The sequence below is a fragment of the Podarcis tiliguerta genome (genome assembly GCF_965153285.1).
Source record: "Podarcis tiliguerta genome assembly, chromosome: 3".
In the NCBI taxonomy this organism is placed as follows: domain Eukaryota; kingdom Metazoa; phylum Chordata; class Lepidosauria; order Squamata; family Lacertidae; genus Podarcis; species Podarcis tiliguerta.
Genome location: NC_139536.1, coordinates 95,279,717 through 95,298,437, shown reverse-complemented (window position 1 = coordinate 95,298,437; position 18,721 = coordinate 95,279,717). Strand labels below are relative to the sequence as shown.

General features: G+C 45.0%; 1 protein-coding gene and 1 long non-coding RNA gene across 2 annotated transcripts; one reads left to right on the top strand and one right to left on the bottom strand.

Moving 5' to 3' along the window:
* Positions 1-3,711: 3,711 nt before the first annotated feature.
* Positions 3,712-18,355, bottom strand: CLN8 (CLN8 transmembrane ER and ERGIC protein). Its single transcript, XM_083431806.1, has 3 exons — positions 18,076-18,355; positions 14,280-14,958; positions 3,712-9,101 (listed from the first exon to the last, which is right to left on the bottom strand). The coding sequence occupies exons 2-3, from the start codon at positions 14,820-14,822 to the stop codon at positions 8,778-8,780; spliced, it is 867 nt and encodes a 288-aa protein (XP_083287932.1). The 5' UTR covers positions 14,823-14,958; positions 18,076-18,355; the 3' UTR covers positions 3,712-8,777.
* On the top strand, positions 9,274-11,113 carry LOC310673487. The gene is made up of 2 exons (XR_014509068.1): positions 9,274-10,275; positions 10,316-11,113. It is a non-coding gene; the product is annotated as an uncharacterized lncRNA (long non-coding RNA).
* Positions 18,356-18,721: the final 366 nt, after the last annotated feature.

Below are 18,721 nucleotides of genomic sequence, written 5' to 3'. Positions count from 1 at the left end.
TCCAACCTTCTCAGGAACAGGAACAGCTACTGCATCAGGCTTACCTGGCCAAAGGCACTCCTGACCACTACCTGTTTATCCAGGTATAAAGTCAAATCCAGAAGCACCCCGATTCTTCAAAGAAAATACATCCCCCATTCAAAACAGATTGAATCAGTCGTCAATCTCCTTTTGGACCAGGAGCTCATCTATGTTGTCTGAATTAAGATGTACTTTGTTAGCCATCATGTAGCCCGATGCTACTTTCAGACACCAATTCACAGTGCTAACAGGACATCTCCATAGCACTAGAAGTCATCAATGAATCCCCTCAAATCCTTTGGTGATCAGCATCTTTCCTCCACACTATTTGAATACAATGGAGGCTGCAAAGACTAGAAGCAAGGGAACTACTAATAGGTTACACACAGTTAATGAAGCTTTGATGTGGAATTCATTTTGTTAATGTCATGCTCTGAAGTCCACATGAGATCCTTAGCAAAAATCTTAGGAATGGTGGAGGGAAACACAAAGCTTTGAATCCAGAGGCAAACTCATGACTTTTCCTTAGTCATTTTATAGAACAAGGTCTTGCTCCGTGTTCTCTGTCCTTGTTTGCTGGTAAGTGGGGAACCAGCAGTTCAAAAGCACGCCAAAGTGCAAGTAGATAAATAGGTACCACTCCAGTGGGAAGCTAAACAGTGTTTCCGTACACTGCTCTGGTTTGCCAGAAGCGGCTTAGTCATGCTGGCCACATGACCCGGAAGCTGTCTGTGGACAAACGCCGGCTCCCTCGGCCAATAAAGCGAGATGAGCACCCCAACCCCAGAGTTGTCCACGACTGGACTTAACGGTCAGTGGGGAAGATTAACTGAAGCTGACAACACTTCGGATCTACCACTGGTTCAAATAATAGGTCGTTCCCCCACTTAAGGCATTTCAATGAAGCCATAGTCCCATTCATTTTTTATTGACAGGGCAATCAGAACTTATGGGAAGCCTTTGGTGCCCCATAGGGAACCAATTCAGGTTTAGGAGTAAGCATGGCTTAGAAGCACCAATTAGGGCACTTTCAGAATTGTGTTCCCACCATGTCCCTTTTTTAGGCTCCCATATTCCTAAAAATATCTTCTAACCGCCCCATAAAACTGTCATAGGACAGGTAACTCTTATACACTCCGACATTTCTCTGACTAAAAGAGGGACATCCTATTCCATAATAAATTATCATCATCATCATCATTTGACTGTGTTGCTTCGGCCACTCTGGGTAGATTACAACATATATAAAAACGTAATAAAACATGAAACATTCAAAACCTTCCCTATACAGGGCTGCCTTCAGATGTCTTCTAAAGGTTGTATAGTTACTTATCTCCTTGGCTCGGGGATTGCATAACTCCATACCACTCAACATTTCTCCAATGAAAATAGGGACGTCCTAAGAAAAAGTGGGACATTCTACTATGAAATCAGGAACTGGGATGTCTTCTGTAAATCCAGGACTGTCCCTGGAAAATAGGGACACTTGGAGGGTCTGAATTCTTTAAAGTTCTTTTGTTACCCTACAAATTTCCTCAAGACACATGCAAAATTGTAGCTAAAATGTGTGTGTGTGTGTACCAGAGGAATAACTTTCATTCAACCGGAGGGAGAGAGTCAGATAGCAGGTGACCTTCAGATACACTCTATTTATATAAAATTCTATAAATTATACATGGCTTCTCAATCAATATTAGGCTCCGTTCCAGGGATCCCCCTTCCCCAGTAGGAACGGAACAATTTCAGAGCCTGCAGTATTGATTAATTCCTTAATATCTCTTTCTCAGCCTCAGCTTTTTATCCATTAAGATGGGATTTCTCTTGCCATCCACCTCCAGAATGGGCCATTCTAAAATCACTGTTAGCAGAATCAATTCACCATTTTGCCACCTCTCTGGCATTGAAATACGTGTATGTGCATTCCAAAATTTAGGGGCTTTTTCTGTTTGCACCATAGGAAGAGTTTAGGGAGATGCAACGTAATTGGACATAAAGGGACCCCTGACCATTAGATCCAGTCGCGGATGACTCTGGGGTTGCGGCGCTCATCTCGCTTTATTGGCCAACGGAGCCGGCGTACAGCTTCTGGGTCATGTGGCCAGCATGACTAAGCCACTTCTGGCGAACCAGAGCAGCGCACGGAAACACTGTTTACCTTCCCGCCGGAGCGGTACCTATGTATCTACTTGCACTTTGATGTGCTTTTGAACTGCTAGGTTGGCAGGAGCAGGGACTGAGCAACGGGAGCTCACCCCGTCGTGGAGATTTGAACCGCCAACCTTCTGATCAGCAAGTCCTAGGCTCTGTGGTTTAACCCACAGCGCCACCCACATCCCGTAATTGGACATAGCCAAATACAAATCTAAACCAACAGGTTGACAACGGGAAGGAAGATCCCCATCATCAGGCCACTTTCCAGTAGATTACATAAAATATGCCCTATTATATCTGATAATGTCCTTTAAACGTTATATTAACTCTCACTTTATATTAACCCCCAACCCCATGTACTGTATTATACATTTTTAAAAGCATACCTCATTTGAAATATTGGTAGGTGTTTCTCAAATCTGGGTCCCCGGCTGTTGTTGGACCAAAACTGCCTTCATCCCTGACCACCGGTACTGCTAGCCTGGCTTTAGTTGTGACCTCCTTGCTTGACTGCTACAAGGCGCTCTGCACAGACCTGCCCTTGAAGACAGTCCAAAAGCTGACACTAGTGCAGAATGCAGCTGTGCTTAAGATTGGCAGGCGGGCAGTCTGATGGGACCACGTGCCACCAGTCCATTGTTGGCAGCCGTCTGCCTCGAGAGGCAATGGAGTGCACCTCCGGGAGTGAAGTCAAACTGCTGTGACCTTCCTGGGGTGGAAGGCTGGGCAGTGTATATATGGTGGTCCTGGGCTGCCCAGATGACAAGACCCCCCTCTCAGCTCCACCTATGTGATCCAAAGCAAAGCAGAGCAATACGTTTGGCACCGGCTTGGCTGCAGGAGTTGCTGGAAGGAGGCATTCAAGACACTATCCTACTGTCTTAGGGACTCATCATTTTCTTCTCCCGCAAGGTAGCGGAGATTTAGAATCATAGTTTTGCTTATCCTAGAAGGGCTCCCTTTCCAGACTGACAAGCCCCATCTGCACCAAGCACCTCTCTTTTTCAGCCTCTTTAAAAAAGAGGCTGCTTTGTCAGTTGTATTATTTTTATATTTTGTCATTTGCTGGCCCGGCTTCCTTTGGGAGGAAAGGCGGGAGAAGCACATATGTAAATAAATGAAACAGAATTTCCAATCTGAGGTCATACGTCACTGAACACCAGTTGTGAGGGGAGGTCTATTTTCTCATCATATCCTGCATCTGGGCTTCCTGGAAGTTATCTAGCCACAGTGGAAAGCAGGATGCTAGAAGAACCGGCATATCAACTGCTTTCAAAGCACAACATTTTAACACCAACTTTATTAAGAAGAAAGCGAACTAACTGGCAAGCCCAGAGGGGAGAACCCCTTTTTCATTAGTGCACTAAAATGGAGCTTAGCACGACGACATGGATATGCAAAGCATTTCAGCTGCAAACAATATATTGCAAGGCTTGCAAAGCTGCTGTGATTTAAAGGAAGGAAGAATAATGTTTCCAAAAGCCCCCAAATACACCACTAGTGCAGAGATGGGGGTGGGGGAAGGAGGAATCACACCACTTAGTATGTAAAACACTCTTTATTATACAATTAGAAACATTTTTTTAAAAATAGGGATCACACACCAGTTGCATGTGGCAGATAGTAACTGATGGGGGGAGACAGAGACTAAGCCCCCTCTTTATTACAGTTCGAGGACATAAGACAGAACAGCTGCCTCTATTCAGTCCTACCGCCTCCTCCCAAGTTCAAGACTCATGTTAAACTATAAAAGTGCAAGTAGGCATGGTGTTGGCTTACATGTCTTGGTCCCATCTCTGCAGCACTGACATTATACTGGGAAACAAACCTGCCAACGTAACAGAAATCCAAGGCAGAACTGAACAGACGGGTGGCACTTAGCCTCCCCTGATCCGCCCTATTTCCTCCTGCCAAATGCCTTCTTACGGCAATTTTGTCCTCTATGCCAAATGGCCTTCCCGTTTTGCAGCCCCTCCTGAAGGAAGAAAAAAATATTTGGAACTGCCAGGGAACATTTACGGAAAAGAACACGCATGGAGGAAAAGGATGGATTTGCTCCCCTTAAAACACGAAACCCCGCGGAACCAGGTTCTGCTAAAATGAGAATCGAAACCTGTATATGCACAATAGGCAGCTAGCTTCCAGAAGGATCTCTGTCCTCAGTCTGTTTTTTTTCTCCCCACACTCATTTTTCAGTAATTTAAGACCTTTGAGAAAAAAATGCAGAGTTCTGCAAAGAGACGGGTATTGCAGGTTTGCAGAACTGCACCAAGGGAAAATGCTATTGAACTAGGGAGAAAATGGGTTCAGCTTGGGCTGAGAGTAACATTTCGGCAGCAGGCAGAACGGATCGAGGGAATGAGGACGTGTGAATGCAGCCACCTCAGCCAACAGTGGAAGAGGTACAGAGTTAAACTCAAGATTTCTGCTGCTACATATTTCGCATCACGAAAACTTTTGCCAACTTTTGATTCTACACAGCTTGAACCACGGAAGCGTCCATTTCCCAGATTTCTCACCACCTGCCCAACTCTGTGTAAACAGGCTGTGGGCCAGGTTGAATTCAGATCAGCTCATACTGAAGATAAGCCCTTTCAGGTTTTTATTTCACCTACTTCCCCTTTTTAGACACAGAGAAAACGATCTCTGGGGGAAACAAGAAACCGAACTTCTGATCAGAAGCAGGCTAGTAAAGCAAACTTGTTAACTCATTTTCAAAAGCTGCAAGGGGATTATATTCCAAAATGTAACATTAAACATCTTCCGGACTGTGTGTGTGTGTGTAATGCTGCAGCTGAAAACCACCTTGGGAGTTCTAAGAAAAACAATTAGGCTAGGGTTCGGTGCAAAATATACTTCCTAGTTCACCAGACCAGTGGTTTTCAGTGTGCTGTGGCACCCTGGGGTGCCCTGAATGATGGTCAGGGGTGCAGCAGGCAACACTGGCCTCTGACCTTTCCTCCCTTCCTCTGAGGCCCTCTGGAGTCTCTGCCTTCCAAAGGCACGTGCAGCTGTTTGTTGCAGCAGCCCTGGCTACAAGTTCCCCAGGCGAATGGCGTCTCTGGTGCTGGCCAAGGGGTGCTGGTTGCCAGGAGTTGAGGCGGCCTCAGAGTAAGCAAGCAAGTGGGTGAGGGAGCCCAACCAGCCGGTCTGCCAGCCCTTGCTGTTGGGGATGGACAAACAAATCCCAGACCCCTGTGGGACCGTTGTGAGGAGGTGGGGAGCAGCTCAGAGACCAGGGGCGGTAGCTGTGGCTGCCCAGAGGACTCCCAAGGAGAGGTGAGAGGAGAGGAGGCCGAGGAAGTACTCCACAAGGGAGGGTGTTCAAAGAGGGTTGAGAGGCTGCCAGCCCTGCAAGGGATGACACAACTGGGCCCCCGGGCCCCTACAGGGGTGCTGCAGAAAAAATGTAGTTGATCAAGGGAGCTGTGGTCTCAAAAAGGTTGAAAACCCCAGCACTAGACCACTGAATGAAGGGGGAGGGAGGAATCTTCATCCCCACAAGGTTTCAGAAGTGGGTCACATTGACTTAGACCAACCTCCCTCTCCACTGGAACAGCCCTTTTGTATAATCTTTCACACACAAATAAAAACAAGGTTACACAAAGGACACACCGATCCTCATCCGTTCGTATCAGAATATTTCTAAGGAGTTACAATACTTCTGGGTTTTCAGTGTTCGCAAGCCGAAATGTTCGAGTACCAAGGCGTTCAAGAACCAAGGTTCCACTGTGCTACGGTTTATGGGGAAATTGTTCCATTTGATTGTGTACTTTTGGATGTGTTTCATTTATTATTTACGCCTGTTTTCGTCATACAGTTATGTAAACCTCTCCCAGTTTTGTAAGCCGCCTCGAGCGCGGTTTTAACTACAGAAAGGCGGCCTACAAAAAGAACAATTTTGACATGTTCGCTTTGCCTCACAGAGCTCAACGAGAACCACCGACAAAATTATTTAGTTCCATCGGCATACGTCCTGGGGTTTCATATCTTGCTGTGACATTGCAACAGTAGAAGGTAACAGGTACCTTTAAACAAGAAGAATATATTGTGTGTTGGATCCAAAGTTTCTCCTCTGATCGCGAAAGGACCCTTTTAACCCTGGGAAGACTTCTGTGAACAGATACTCCCATCTATCAATGGATGGAATATTGCTATTAATCACTATGCTTTGTGTTTCCAATGCTAATTTTCTATAGCTGCATTTATGCTACCAAAATGTGCTCCTTCACTGTTATTACTCCAGCCAAGTACATGCCAGGACAAATGCACATTACCCTGGGTGTAATTCCTCTGTACTGGACCTTCACAACATTAATGTCACAACATTAATGTACATTAATGTCTATTTACCAAGAGAAGAGGGAGCAGAAGAGAGGGAGGAAAAAACCCTGTATTTAACATGTCCTTCATCGTGCTAATTTTCCACCAGCAGTTCCATCAGTATGCATTAGTGAATGGAAAAACCTCGTTTCCCTTACACCTCTGCACCACAGGTTGGAATGCAAAGCTACACAGCAGGAAGAATTATGCACTCAAAATAAATAAAAACAAGCAAACATGCTTTCAGTGCAATCCTGTCTACTCAGATGTAAGTCCCACTGAGTTCAGTCAGACTTAACTCACAGGCAAGCTTAGGTAAACTGCCTCCATGCAACAATATCCTTTGCTGATTGCATATATTCTGCTTGTCAAAACAAGCGAACTATACATCGCAATGGCCACCAGGTGTCAGTGTTCCACAACTTTCTGCTGGAATACAGATTTTTGAACAAGTTTCCTGCAACTTCTTTAAAAAAACGATTTACAACATTTACACTGGGAAAAGTTAAAAGGACGACTTTCCTCTTGGACCTTTCAAAAACTGTTGGTACCTTTTCAGAAGCATCTTAATACCTGACACGTGAAGGGGATAGGGCTGAGAAGGATAGAGGTCTGACCTTATAAATAGGATTTTTAAAATATATATATAGCCTTTTAACTATAGTTTAAATTTACGAAGCAAAGGGCAAACACTCAGGGTCTTTTAGCAGTTAAGGCAGTACTAATTAAGTGAGCCCTGTAGGGCAAGTTCACCCACTAGAGCAGGCATCCCCAAACTCAGCCCTCCAGATGTTTTTGGGACTACAACTCCCATCATCCCTAACTAACAGAACCAGCGGTCAGGGATGATGGGAACTGTAGTCCCAAAACATCTGGAGGGCCGAGTTTGGAGGTGCCTGCACTGTAGTATTCATCGCTAAATTCCTAGCAACCACTTGGGGAGCTATTGGAAACTGCTCAAGAGATCCAAAATCTGCTCTCTGCCCCTATCTGTTAAATGCAACACAAGTTTTAAAAGATGAAATCTAAACCTCTCTGGGGTGCAGTGGAGCTACTGATCCCTCTGAGGCCAGCTGGTCATGGCAGCAACAGAAGCAGAGGCACAAAGATCAGGCCAATGCCTGCATCAGCTCCAGGCTGGGACAGCAGCAAGGACACAGATTGGGTCTGACGCGGTTGTCCAAATGGCGGTGAGACCAGCTCAGAAGGACTGGCTCAGCCCTGTTCCATTAGGGGGGCTTTCCACGGGCAGGGGTGCCAGCAGCCTTGTGGCCTGAGCACAGAGGGGCCTCCACTCAGGCTACACACATACCGCTCCCCAAGTGCAGTGTAAAACAGGGGCCAGGACTGTTCTGAAAGAGGTGCCAAAGGTTTACAGCAGCCTACCCTCAGATATTTTAGACTAAAACTCTCACCATCCTTTGGGAGCTGGGAACCCAAAAGATCCGGAAGTCTCCAGGTTTGGGGGGGGGGGAGGCTGGCTCATGCTACACAAAGGTGATTGTGCATCTCAGAGGAAATTAAACTCACAGCCTGCAAGAGGCAAGTTTGTGCATGTACGGTGCCATAAGGAACGAAACCTGTAAGACCAACCCTGGCATTCTGAATCATCAAACTACCTCTGTTTTGATGATCTGGCTATTCTAGAGTTGCCCAGCAGTGCTCTATGCACTAGTGTTGCCTCTTGCACTTTTCTGGTGTCGACTGCGTGCAAATCACATTGCTCCACCTGCTCTACACCTCTATTATTTTTTAAAAAAAATACACTAGGTGAACGTTCAACACTATTTGCAAGCGGAGGTTTAAGGCTATGAGCACCGACTAATGAAGAGAGCTCAGCATGTCTACATAAAACTGAGAGCGAGTCTAGAAAGATGGGGGTCCATCCCGAAACACCACCTGTCCCTGGTGACATCTTGGACACAACCAGAATAGTATTCTGGACAGTGATCTGTCCCTGGTCAATGTGTTTGCGGCAGCTCTAAGAAATGGAAGGCTGGTCCCCGGAACTGGATCACAGCCAACTCCTCTCCTGCTTTTTCTCGTATTCAGCTATCTCTTCTACATTTCTTGAAGTATGCAGGTGTGCAACACAGATATTTAAACCAAATTTGCAACGTCACAGTTATTTGATTAAGAATACTGATAAGAAAACTAGTAATAAATACGTTTCAGATCCCTTAACTCAAAAAAACTGAAGCTTCGCGATCCTGCCTACCAGAGCTACCTCCACCTGCCCCTTTTTTTTAATCGGTTCCCGAAGAGGCCCAATAATGTCGCCGTCACAACCCTTTCTTCTGCAACACGTCCCCGTTGGGTTTTGGGGACGAGCCATTTTCCATTGCTCTATTGGCAAAGTTCCAGTCCACAGGGCAGATGAGCTGCTGAGTCTTTTTGTAGGTCCAGTAGGGGTTAAGTATTACAGTGACGGCGCTCATCCCTGTGAAGACGACAGCAAAATGCAGGAGGCCCAGGTTCTCCACAACAGCGTTCCAGTTAGAAATACACACCCACCACATGTGGTAGGTAAGAATCATGCGGCAATGGAACATGTGGATCATCAGCCACTGGTTTGCCTTCCAAAAGGAAGTCTTCGCCAGGCCGACCTGGAAGAGAAGAAAATCAAAAGTTAAGACTCTATATAGAACGCATATTTTTCATGGGAGTTATATTCAGAACACATTTCGCCTCAAATAACACCACCAAGAACATGTGCAAAGTTTGCCAGCACAGTGCAAACTGTACTTGGTTTCCAAACACCAAAAAACCCGGAAGTGTTTTTGGAAGCCGAACGTCCGATGAGGCTGTCAGCTATTGTTACCGGGGAACCTGCACCAATCAGAAGCTGCGCCTTGGTTTTTGAACATTTCAGAAGTCAAACGAACTTCCAGAATGGATTAAGTTTGGTGCATTTATTTTGCATTTTTGATTTTGGGGCTTATTTTGGTTAATTTATTTTTGTGACTGTGTGGAATCCAGTTCAGCTACTGATTGATTGCATGACTGCGGAAATGGATAAAAGACCCCCATCCAAACAATGATTATCATCAGTGCAGGTAAGAAAAAAAAACTAATTTAATTTTTTATCATCTACAATACTGTCTTATTTATTTTACAGTTTTTTTTTACTTTATTATACAATATTTTATTATACAGTACATTGATTATTGCTTTCATTTTATGGATCAATGGTCTCATTAGATAGTAAAATTCAAGTTAATTTGCTGTTTTAGGGGTTGTTTTTAAGAGTCTGGAATGGATTCATCTGTTTTGCATTACTTTCCATGGGAAAGCACGCCTTGGTTTTGGAATGGAATTCCAGAACGGCTTAAGTTTGAGAACCAAGGTACCACTGTATAGATATTTACACACCAAACTTTCTGGAAGTCAATTGTTTTAAAATGCCAGGTTGGCTTTTAAACAGCCATCTTCCAAGAGGAAGAAACACACTGGCATTGAAAGCAATAAGCTAGGGCACTGACTGATGACTGGAACGTGAAGATGACAGGCATCTCAGAATGGGTCGTTCCCAAGAGCTGATACTAAGACATGCACCTTTCTCAATCAGGGGGTGAGGTGCCTCTGAGGACCAACAAGAGTTCCTCCTCAGCGTCTTAGAAACTCTGATCTATAAGCTAGGAGCCAAATGGCTCCTTAAACCAAGGATACAGTAACCAGGAAGGAATGGCTAGTTGCCCATTTGGGGGCAAGGCAGCTCTAAAATCTTATTTTTCAATGGATGGACGGACTGTAATGAATTCTCAGTTAAACGTCTGGCCCGTTCAGATGACAACCTTGAGCTCAAGTTAAGAGCTTTGAGAACTTAAAGACATTTGATCCAGGGACTGTCCACATATATATATATATATACACATACACTGAGGTCCAGCGCTGAGGGCCTTCTGGCGGTTCCCTCATTGCGAGAAGTGAGGTTACAAGGAACAAGACAGAGGGCCTTCTTGGTAGTGGCACCCGCCCTGTGGAACACCCTCCCTTCAGATGTGAAGGAAATAAGCAGCTATCCTATCTTTAAAAGACATCTGAAGGCAGCCCTGTTTAGGGAAGTTTTTAATATTTGATGCTGTACTGTTTTTAACATTTGATTGGGAGCCGCCCAGAGTGGCTGGGGAAACTCAGCCAGATGGGCAGGGTATAAATAATATCTTCTTCTTCTTATATATGTATGTGTCCTGTTCCTTCCTCTTTTTCTCAATTGTTTCATCACCCGAGAATACTCTTCACAACTGTGAGGTAAGTGAAAACAAGCCGCAGCAATTCACGCTGTTCACTGCTCCTGCTGCACAGAAAAAGTATTCTCATTACATTACAAGCCATTCTCATTACATTACAGATCTTAGGGATAACCCATAGTATTAGAAAAGAACACAGGAGAAATCTTTGCATGAAGACCCAACACAGCATGGAAGCTTGAGTGCTTATAGTGAACAGCTAAGCTTCCCAATGCAGGAGCCTGTTAATTTAATGTTTACTCAGAAACACAAAGAGTCAGCATTTGGGCGAGTCTGCCTTAATTAAACTCTTTAATGTGAGTTAAAGAAAGAGCTGCTACCAGATTGTCCCTGAATATGGAATAAGCAGGTTCCATTAAACCAAGTCCCCCCCCCCAAAAAAAAAGAAAAAAGAAGGGGGGGGGAAGGCTTGAAACTGAAGACAAGTTTATCTCTAGAACATTACAGAAGGAAGGTTTCTTGTTCTCTGCCATGGATGGCAATCTCTCTACATCAAAACATAACCAGCAGAAAGACTCACAAGCCGGAAGAGGTGATGTATCTGAGAAATGCACAAAAAGGAAACAGTAATACAAACAGGACAATCGACAATGGAAGAATCAGTTACAAATCCGTTTCAACCAATAAGCCTTTTTCAAAATGTGTTGCAATTATCGAAAGTCCTTGGGGGGAAATATTTTGAACCAACATCTTTGGGGAAATGTATCGAAAGTCCTCATGTGCATGTTTTTTGACTCAGCATCTTTCTATCTTGTTAATAGGCTGTTGTCCAAGATGCATGTTGGATTGTTTGACTCAAATTGCACCCAGCCTTTCTTTCCAGGACCAGAAAAGAATGCTCTCCCATCATTAAGGCCCCCTAAAAAAACTAATCCAAAACACTATCCAAAATGCCTTTTCAGAGGCTGCAGGTGGATGGAAGAGAGAAGGAAGGAAAACTTGCTTTCCATGAAATGCCTAAAGCAGGCATAGGCAAACTCTGCCCTCCAGATGTTTTGAGACTACAATTCCCATCATCCTTGACCACTGGTCCTGTTAGCTAGGGATGATGGGAGTTGTAGTCCCAAAACATCTGAAGGGCCAAGTTCGCCTACGTCTGGCCTAAAACTAACTTATCTTAGGATCGCTAGATAAATCCTGGCTAAAACTGGATTCCACAGGGCTGCAGGTTTCAAAACTGAAGACTATGTCCATTTCCAACAAAGCAAAATAGGTTGTTAGTACACACTTCCTCTTTATATTATAAGAAAATCATGCCACAGTTTCTAAGCAGCAGAAGAAGAAGAGTTTGGATTTGATATCCCGCCTTTCACTCCCTTTAAGGAGTCTCAAAGCGGCTAACATTCTCCTTTCCCTTCCTCCCCCACAACAAACACTCTGTGAGGTGAGTGGGGCTGAGAGACATCAAAGAAGTATGACTAGCCCAAGGTCACCCAGAGCTGCATGTGGAGGAGCGGGGAAGCGAACCCAGTTCCCCAGATTACGAGACTACCGCTCTTAACCACTACACCACACTGGCACCACACAAGTAACAACCTGACCACTTTAAAGAGTATGCAAAAGAAAGATAATGTTTAATTGTTCCTTTGACTCGAATGCTGGCATGGTTTCTTTGTTTGTAATTAGCACCCCGTGATCAGCATGCCATTCCCTCTAATTTTTGATGGGTGGTAACACAAAAAACAGTATTATTATTATTGTTTATTCAAATTGTACACCACCGTTTATCAAAAGATCTCATACATTTCCTGCAAGAGACACAAACCTCTGGTTCCCGAGTATGCTCAAGCTACCCAATATCAGAAGCGCTACTGTAGTTGAAAAGTTGAGCAAGGAATGCAAGATTAATATGTGAGAATACTCCTGAGCAGGTGCAGAGTGCCCAAACGGAATTAATCCCAATGAAACATAGCTTCTCCCAACAGCTGTTCAGTTTGTGAGCGTGTTCAGAATTTTCGCAAGCGAAGTCGAGAATAGAGTTTGAATTTGCTGTCTCCGTAAGCCGAGGGCACTACACTAACAACAACACATATTGGTTTTGAACGATGGTCACTTTCCACTGTTTATAGCTAATTCCATCCAGAAATGATGCCTGAAAAATCTAAAATCAACTTTATCAAGGGTGGCTTCTGTTCTTTTATGGGGTTCTCCTGCATGTGTAGGTCTAAAAACATAACAGTGGGAGCTTGGTGAATATTGTAAATATGGAAAATCTAGAGATTAATTACTCAGAAACCAAGGCTACGGTCTTTGGAAAAGGAAGGCAAGAAACTCCTGACTGTTGTATTGGCAATAACAGCTAGAATATTATTTGCACAGAAATGGAAGGAAGAGAAGGTTCAGACAAAGGAGGAATATTATTATTATTATTATTATTATTATTATTATTATTTTGAAAGTAATGGACTATGCAGATATGGCAAAGCTGACAGCGAAATTAAAGAGATAAAAATGATGAACTTTTTATAGAATACTGGAGGCCTTTCATGGACTATTTAAAAAAAAATTGCAGTCAAATAAAATCGTGGGCAGGATTCGAGATAAAAGCAGAGGACGAAAAATGATAAAATAATTGTAACTTTCTGTAATCGATAATGATATAATGCAGTAGAAAACGTTTGAGTAAAAACACTGTGGAAGTGAGGGTGGGATGTCAACTTATGAAACAATGCAATTATTTTGACTGGAAGGTTATTGTGCAAATGTTTTGAAAAACCTGATAACAAATTATATATAAAGAAACTCCTGAAGGTCAACAGATGAACAACCAACAGATCACCGTTACAAATTCAAAAATCTAGGTTTTTGTTGTTGTTTTATAAAAATACACTTTCTGGGAAGACTTCTAGGAAGGCCATAAAGCTTTCAGCTTTCAGTTAGAAGCTTGGGCACCATACTAGACCTTTATCATACAAAGGTTGGTTGTCTAAATGCCCCTGGCCAGGAGACTGGACCTTTGAAGATCACCACCCTCCAGAAAAGATGCATACCTGACAGTGTTCATCTGAGCAAGGTATTAAAGGCCTCATTTGTCCCCTCCAGGCCTCGGCAGGCCAAGCTTCACAGACGGAGCTCTTTTGAGGCACCACAGCTCTGGCCTGCCTTGCCCCAAAGGCTTCCACTCAGAAGACAGGGCAACACAGTTTGTGATGGTGGTATTAATAGGACAGTGGTTTTAGACCAGGGGTTGGCAAACTTTTTCAGCAGGGGGCCGGTCCAATGTCCCTCAGACCTTGTTGGGGGCCAGAATATATTTTGAAGGGGGAAAAAGAACGAATTCCTATGCCCCACAAATAACCCAGAGATGCATTTTAAATAAAAGCACAAATTCTACTCATGTAAAGACACCAGGCAGGCCCCACAAATAACCCAGAGACGCATTTTAAATAAAAGGACACATTCTACTCATGTAAAAACATGCTGATTCCTGGACTGTCTGCGGGCCGGATTTAGAAGGTGACTGGGCCAAATTGGGCCCCTGGGGCCTTAGTTTGCCTACCCATGTTTTAGACCTTTGCTCACCCAACATCTCACCTTTAAAAGCATCCACGATATGCAAGTAAAAGGCGTACTCATCTCCAGCAACATTCCCATCAAGGGGATGTAGTGCCCGGACTTTATGTTGGTGACCAGACCGAAAAAGCCACCGAAGGCAAGGAAATGGTGAACGACTAAGAACAAGTCAAATGTCCTGAAGACAACGTTGGAAACGTGAACAGCTACATTTTCAAGCAGGAAGAAGCCAGAGGCTATGAGGCAGTTGAACCAGCTCCACTCCTGCTGGGAGTAGACCTTGCCGGCTTGAAAAACCGGATCGAAAAGCAAGGCCCACAAGCCGGCGACACAACTCTGGATGCCAAACACGCCTCGTGTAGCAGCCAGGTTCCAGAAGACTTTCTCCTTCGCTGGCAACGAGCGGTAAGTGGCTACCAGCCACGAAGACAGGCAGTGTGAGAGGAGGAACACTCCCAAGTAGAGGAAGAAGCCGGCCGCCACTAGCTTCAGACGGACTTCCCACAGAACGTAATCCCACGAAAACAGGGACGAGGATGTCGGCCCAGCAGTTTCAAGATTCATTTCTTCAGTTCACGCTGCAAACTTGTGAGAGTGTGTTTTCCCCGCACCCAGGAAGTTCTCGCCCACGTCTCGGGCCTACTTACGGATCTCGAACTTCTGCCGTTAGGTTTAGCTGTGGCCCAATACACGCTGCCATCTGCAGAGGAAAACAAAGAGGAAAGCTATACAGTGGTACCTCAGGTTACAAACACCTCAGGTTACAAACACTTCAGGTTACGGACTCCGCTAACTCGGAAGTAGTACCTCGGGTTAAGAACTTTACCTCAGGATGAGAACAGAAATTGTGTGGCGGCAGCAAGAGGCCCCATTAGTTAAAGTGGTACCTCAGGTTAAGAACGGTTTCAGGTTAAGAACAGACCTCCGGAACGAATTAAGTACATAACCAGAGGTACCACTGTAGAAAGCTATAAGCATGTTTGTGTGCCAAGGCATGTGGGCACATACACACTCATGCCTCACTAGTAGCTCTAACAACTTGCAATCAAGCGATGATGCACGCATTAGCAATAGCAGCACAATTAACTGCTTTCCCACGTTCTCTGCCCACTTCCTTCCAGGTAACATCTGGATCCATCAAGGGCAGGGCCGATGACGGGATTCCTTGTCGTCCATCATCAGGCCCCGCCAACATGGCCCCAAATCCAAATGCTGGACATTTGCAGGCTTAGAAGTTGCGACACTAACCGTATCCTATTTTACAGAATTCACCTGTAATGCATACACTTCTTTTTCTCTAAATCCACTGGCTGTGACGTGGATCCCAGGGGGCACACTGAAGAGGGAAAGGATTTTGGTGCGGCCTATAGGTTTACTCATCAGATAAACAAACAGATGAACAACTATCTATCTATCTATCTATCTATGGCTTTTAGAAGACATCCGAAGGCAGTTCTGTACAGGAAACTTTTTAATGTTTGATGTTTTATTGTGTTTTTTGTATTTTGCTGGAAGCCATCAGAGTGGCTGGGCCAACCCAATCAGATGGGTGGCATATAAAAAAATAAAATTATTATTATTATTACTTGTCACTGACAGGTAAAGGGCACTGAAGTGTTCTTCCGCAAGGGCTTTTTACCAGTCCTTGGTGTGTAGGGCCTCATTTAGCAAGCTATTACATACATCCACACAAGTGTGATTCAGATTATGGTCTTAACTGAATATAGCTTAAAATGCATCTGTATAAAAGCTCTAAGCGCTGTTTGTAACCATTTTGGGGAATTTTTTTTAACCAGTTGTCCCGCTTTCAACTGTGATTTCTGCATTTGTAAACAACTTTTACTGTGTTTGTTTAAATACCATATAGAAAACAGTAGTTACCAAGGCTGGCCAAAACAAAACAAAACAAAACACTGTAGTTATCTGATGAACAAGCAAGAGCAGCTATGAATACAACCAAGCAGGAAATATCTTGAACAGTTCAGCTGAAGAGTCCCTCTCCAACACACACACACACACACACACACACAATCATAAAGTTTCAGACTATTTGTCCACTCAGCCCAGAAACGTCTCCTCTGAGTGGCAATGGCAGAAGTTCCACACATCAGCTGCTACCTGATCCTTTTCACCTGGAGATGCCAGGGATCAAGGGTGGAGATGTCTATATGCAAGTGGGTCACTGAGCAGTGACCCATTTCCTATAATTAATATGACAAAAGAGCACAATTCTGCCAACAAATACTCCACCCTCCTCAGGCCCCATGCAACTACTGCATGCCTCTTAATCATGGGCAAAGAATCCCATGCCAACAAATGGTCACTTGTTCAGCATTTTAGTGTTTTCCGACCATGATTTTACAGTTTCATGATGATGCATTTGCCCTTAGATTGCTTTGACATGGTTTTGTTTTGTTATTTTGAGCTGGCAGTTTATTAGGTTCCAGCCTTACTTATTTCAGCAGACGCATATTGAAATACTCTAAGTGTCTTGCTTTCATGTTCTACATTTTCAGCTCAATTACAGTGGTACTTCGAGTTACAAACGCCTCAGGTTACAAACTCCGCTAACCGGGAAGAGTTACCTCGAGTTGAAAACTTTGCCCCAGGATGAGAAGAGACCCCATTAGCGAAAGCACGCCTCTAGTTAAGAACAGTTTCAGGTTAAGAACGGACCTCCGGAACAAAGTATGTTCATAACTAGAGGTACCACTATAGTCCCTTAACTATTGAGCACTTTACTCATAAGGGAGCCTTGTTGAGTTTAGGGACCCTTATTGATTTCAGAGAAGGGGAGAGAAGAGAGAGCAAGTTAAGGAAGAGGAGATAACTTCAGAAAGTTTTAGCAACACACAGCGGACAACACTAATCACAATCCATCTTCATGCTGTGTCTAGCCTGTCATTTCTATTGTGTTTTTGATTTGCCCCCCCCCCCCAACGAGCACTGAGCATTGAATTGAGAAAAAGGAACAGCTGCATTTCAGGCTGTAACATGCAAATGATAAACAAAGAACAGTTTACTTTTCATCAGGTTCCTGTTAATACATGAGAACCGCCTGTCTAACAAGCCAAAATTGAACAAGGCAATGTTATTTTGTCACGGAAAGGAACAATTATAAAAGAAAGAATGATCAGCTAAAGACAGCATTACCGCAGTTTCTGGTCGTTCCACTACTCTTTCTAAAACACGCTAGCTCACAGATCTGAGAGGTCATGCGAGGTGCTGTGGTTTAAATCGCCTCTCACCCTCCCAAACCGTCCTTCGGAAAGAAAGCAAACAGAGCAAAGTTCTCGATGAGATCTGCTTTCCAGAGCAGGGCCGGCCAATAACGGTTAATCGCATCCTGCCTTCGCCTTGCTTCCAAACCCCACTGATCCAAATTCACCCTTAGGAGGAAGATATTAGAAAACAGCAAAGGGGGGGGGCGGGGGGAAGAACCTCAATAACAACCTCCTCTCCCCCTCCGCCCCTACCTACCAACCAGCCCCCAGGAGTGCTAGCTTGGCTCCGCGACCGTGGGTGCCCGGGGAAGTGGGCGCCATGCAGCGCGCATGGCTCTGGCACCAAACTTTGTGGGTGCCCGGCGCCTTCGTGGGGAATTCTGTGGGTGCTCGGGCACCCAGAGCCCCAGGTTGTTGGAGCACCTATGGCAGCCCCACCGGATCGCTTAAGTTTACCGCAACTGACACAACAGCCCAGACGATGAAACGCACCCCAAGAAGCGCCGGGTAGCTCTGGAAACTTCGCCGTTCCAAACCCCCATTTTGGCCCCCGTGGAAATAAAGTAAAATAAAATGCATGTTATGCTACTTACTGGATCCGATGTTGCAGGGACAGAGGCCTCCAGTCACTTGATCTTGTTGCTGCTCCTCGCAACTGCCCTACCCCGGGCTTCCCGTCATGCGCCTCTCGGCGAATCGGCGGACGGCGAAAGCCCGGTGCGCCAGAAAGCGCAGGAAACGAGGCGCACGCAAAGCAGACACCCACAGGCATGCAACTGCTTCCCCTGGTCCTCTGTGTGTGCGTGTTTTTTTCTTGGGGTGGGAGGGGTGGAGCCCTGAAATTTGGAGCAAACCATTTTGTTCCACTGGCAGGGGGTGGAGAGCATCGAGGAGGAGGAGCGCACCGAGCAGGAGCAACCAGCCTCTCCGCCCTTGGGTGGGAGGGAACCCGGCCTCCTCGGCCGCAAAGCGTAGGAAAAGCATTTTAGACGAGCTTGCAGGGAGAGGCCGCGTTGCAAAATCGGAGGAGACGCCGTTTGTTGAACCAAGCGCAAGGTCCCCTTTGTGATGTTAGCAACTAAATAAAGAGATCGCTTCGCAAGCGGCGCCTGACTCCCACTCACGTGACGGGTTTCACGAGGCAAATAAGCCTTTTTGAAAAAGTGCTAGTGTGAGCGCTTGGTGTGGATGCGGGGCAGAATTCACTTCCAAGTAAATAGTTGCAGGATCAGATTCAGC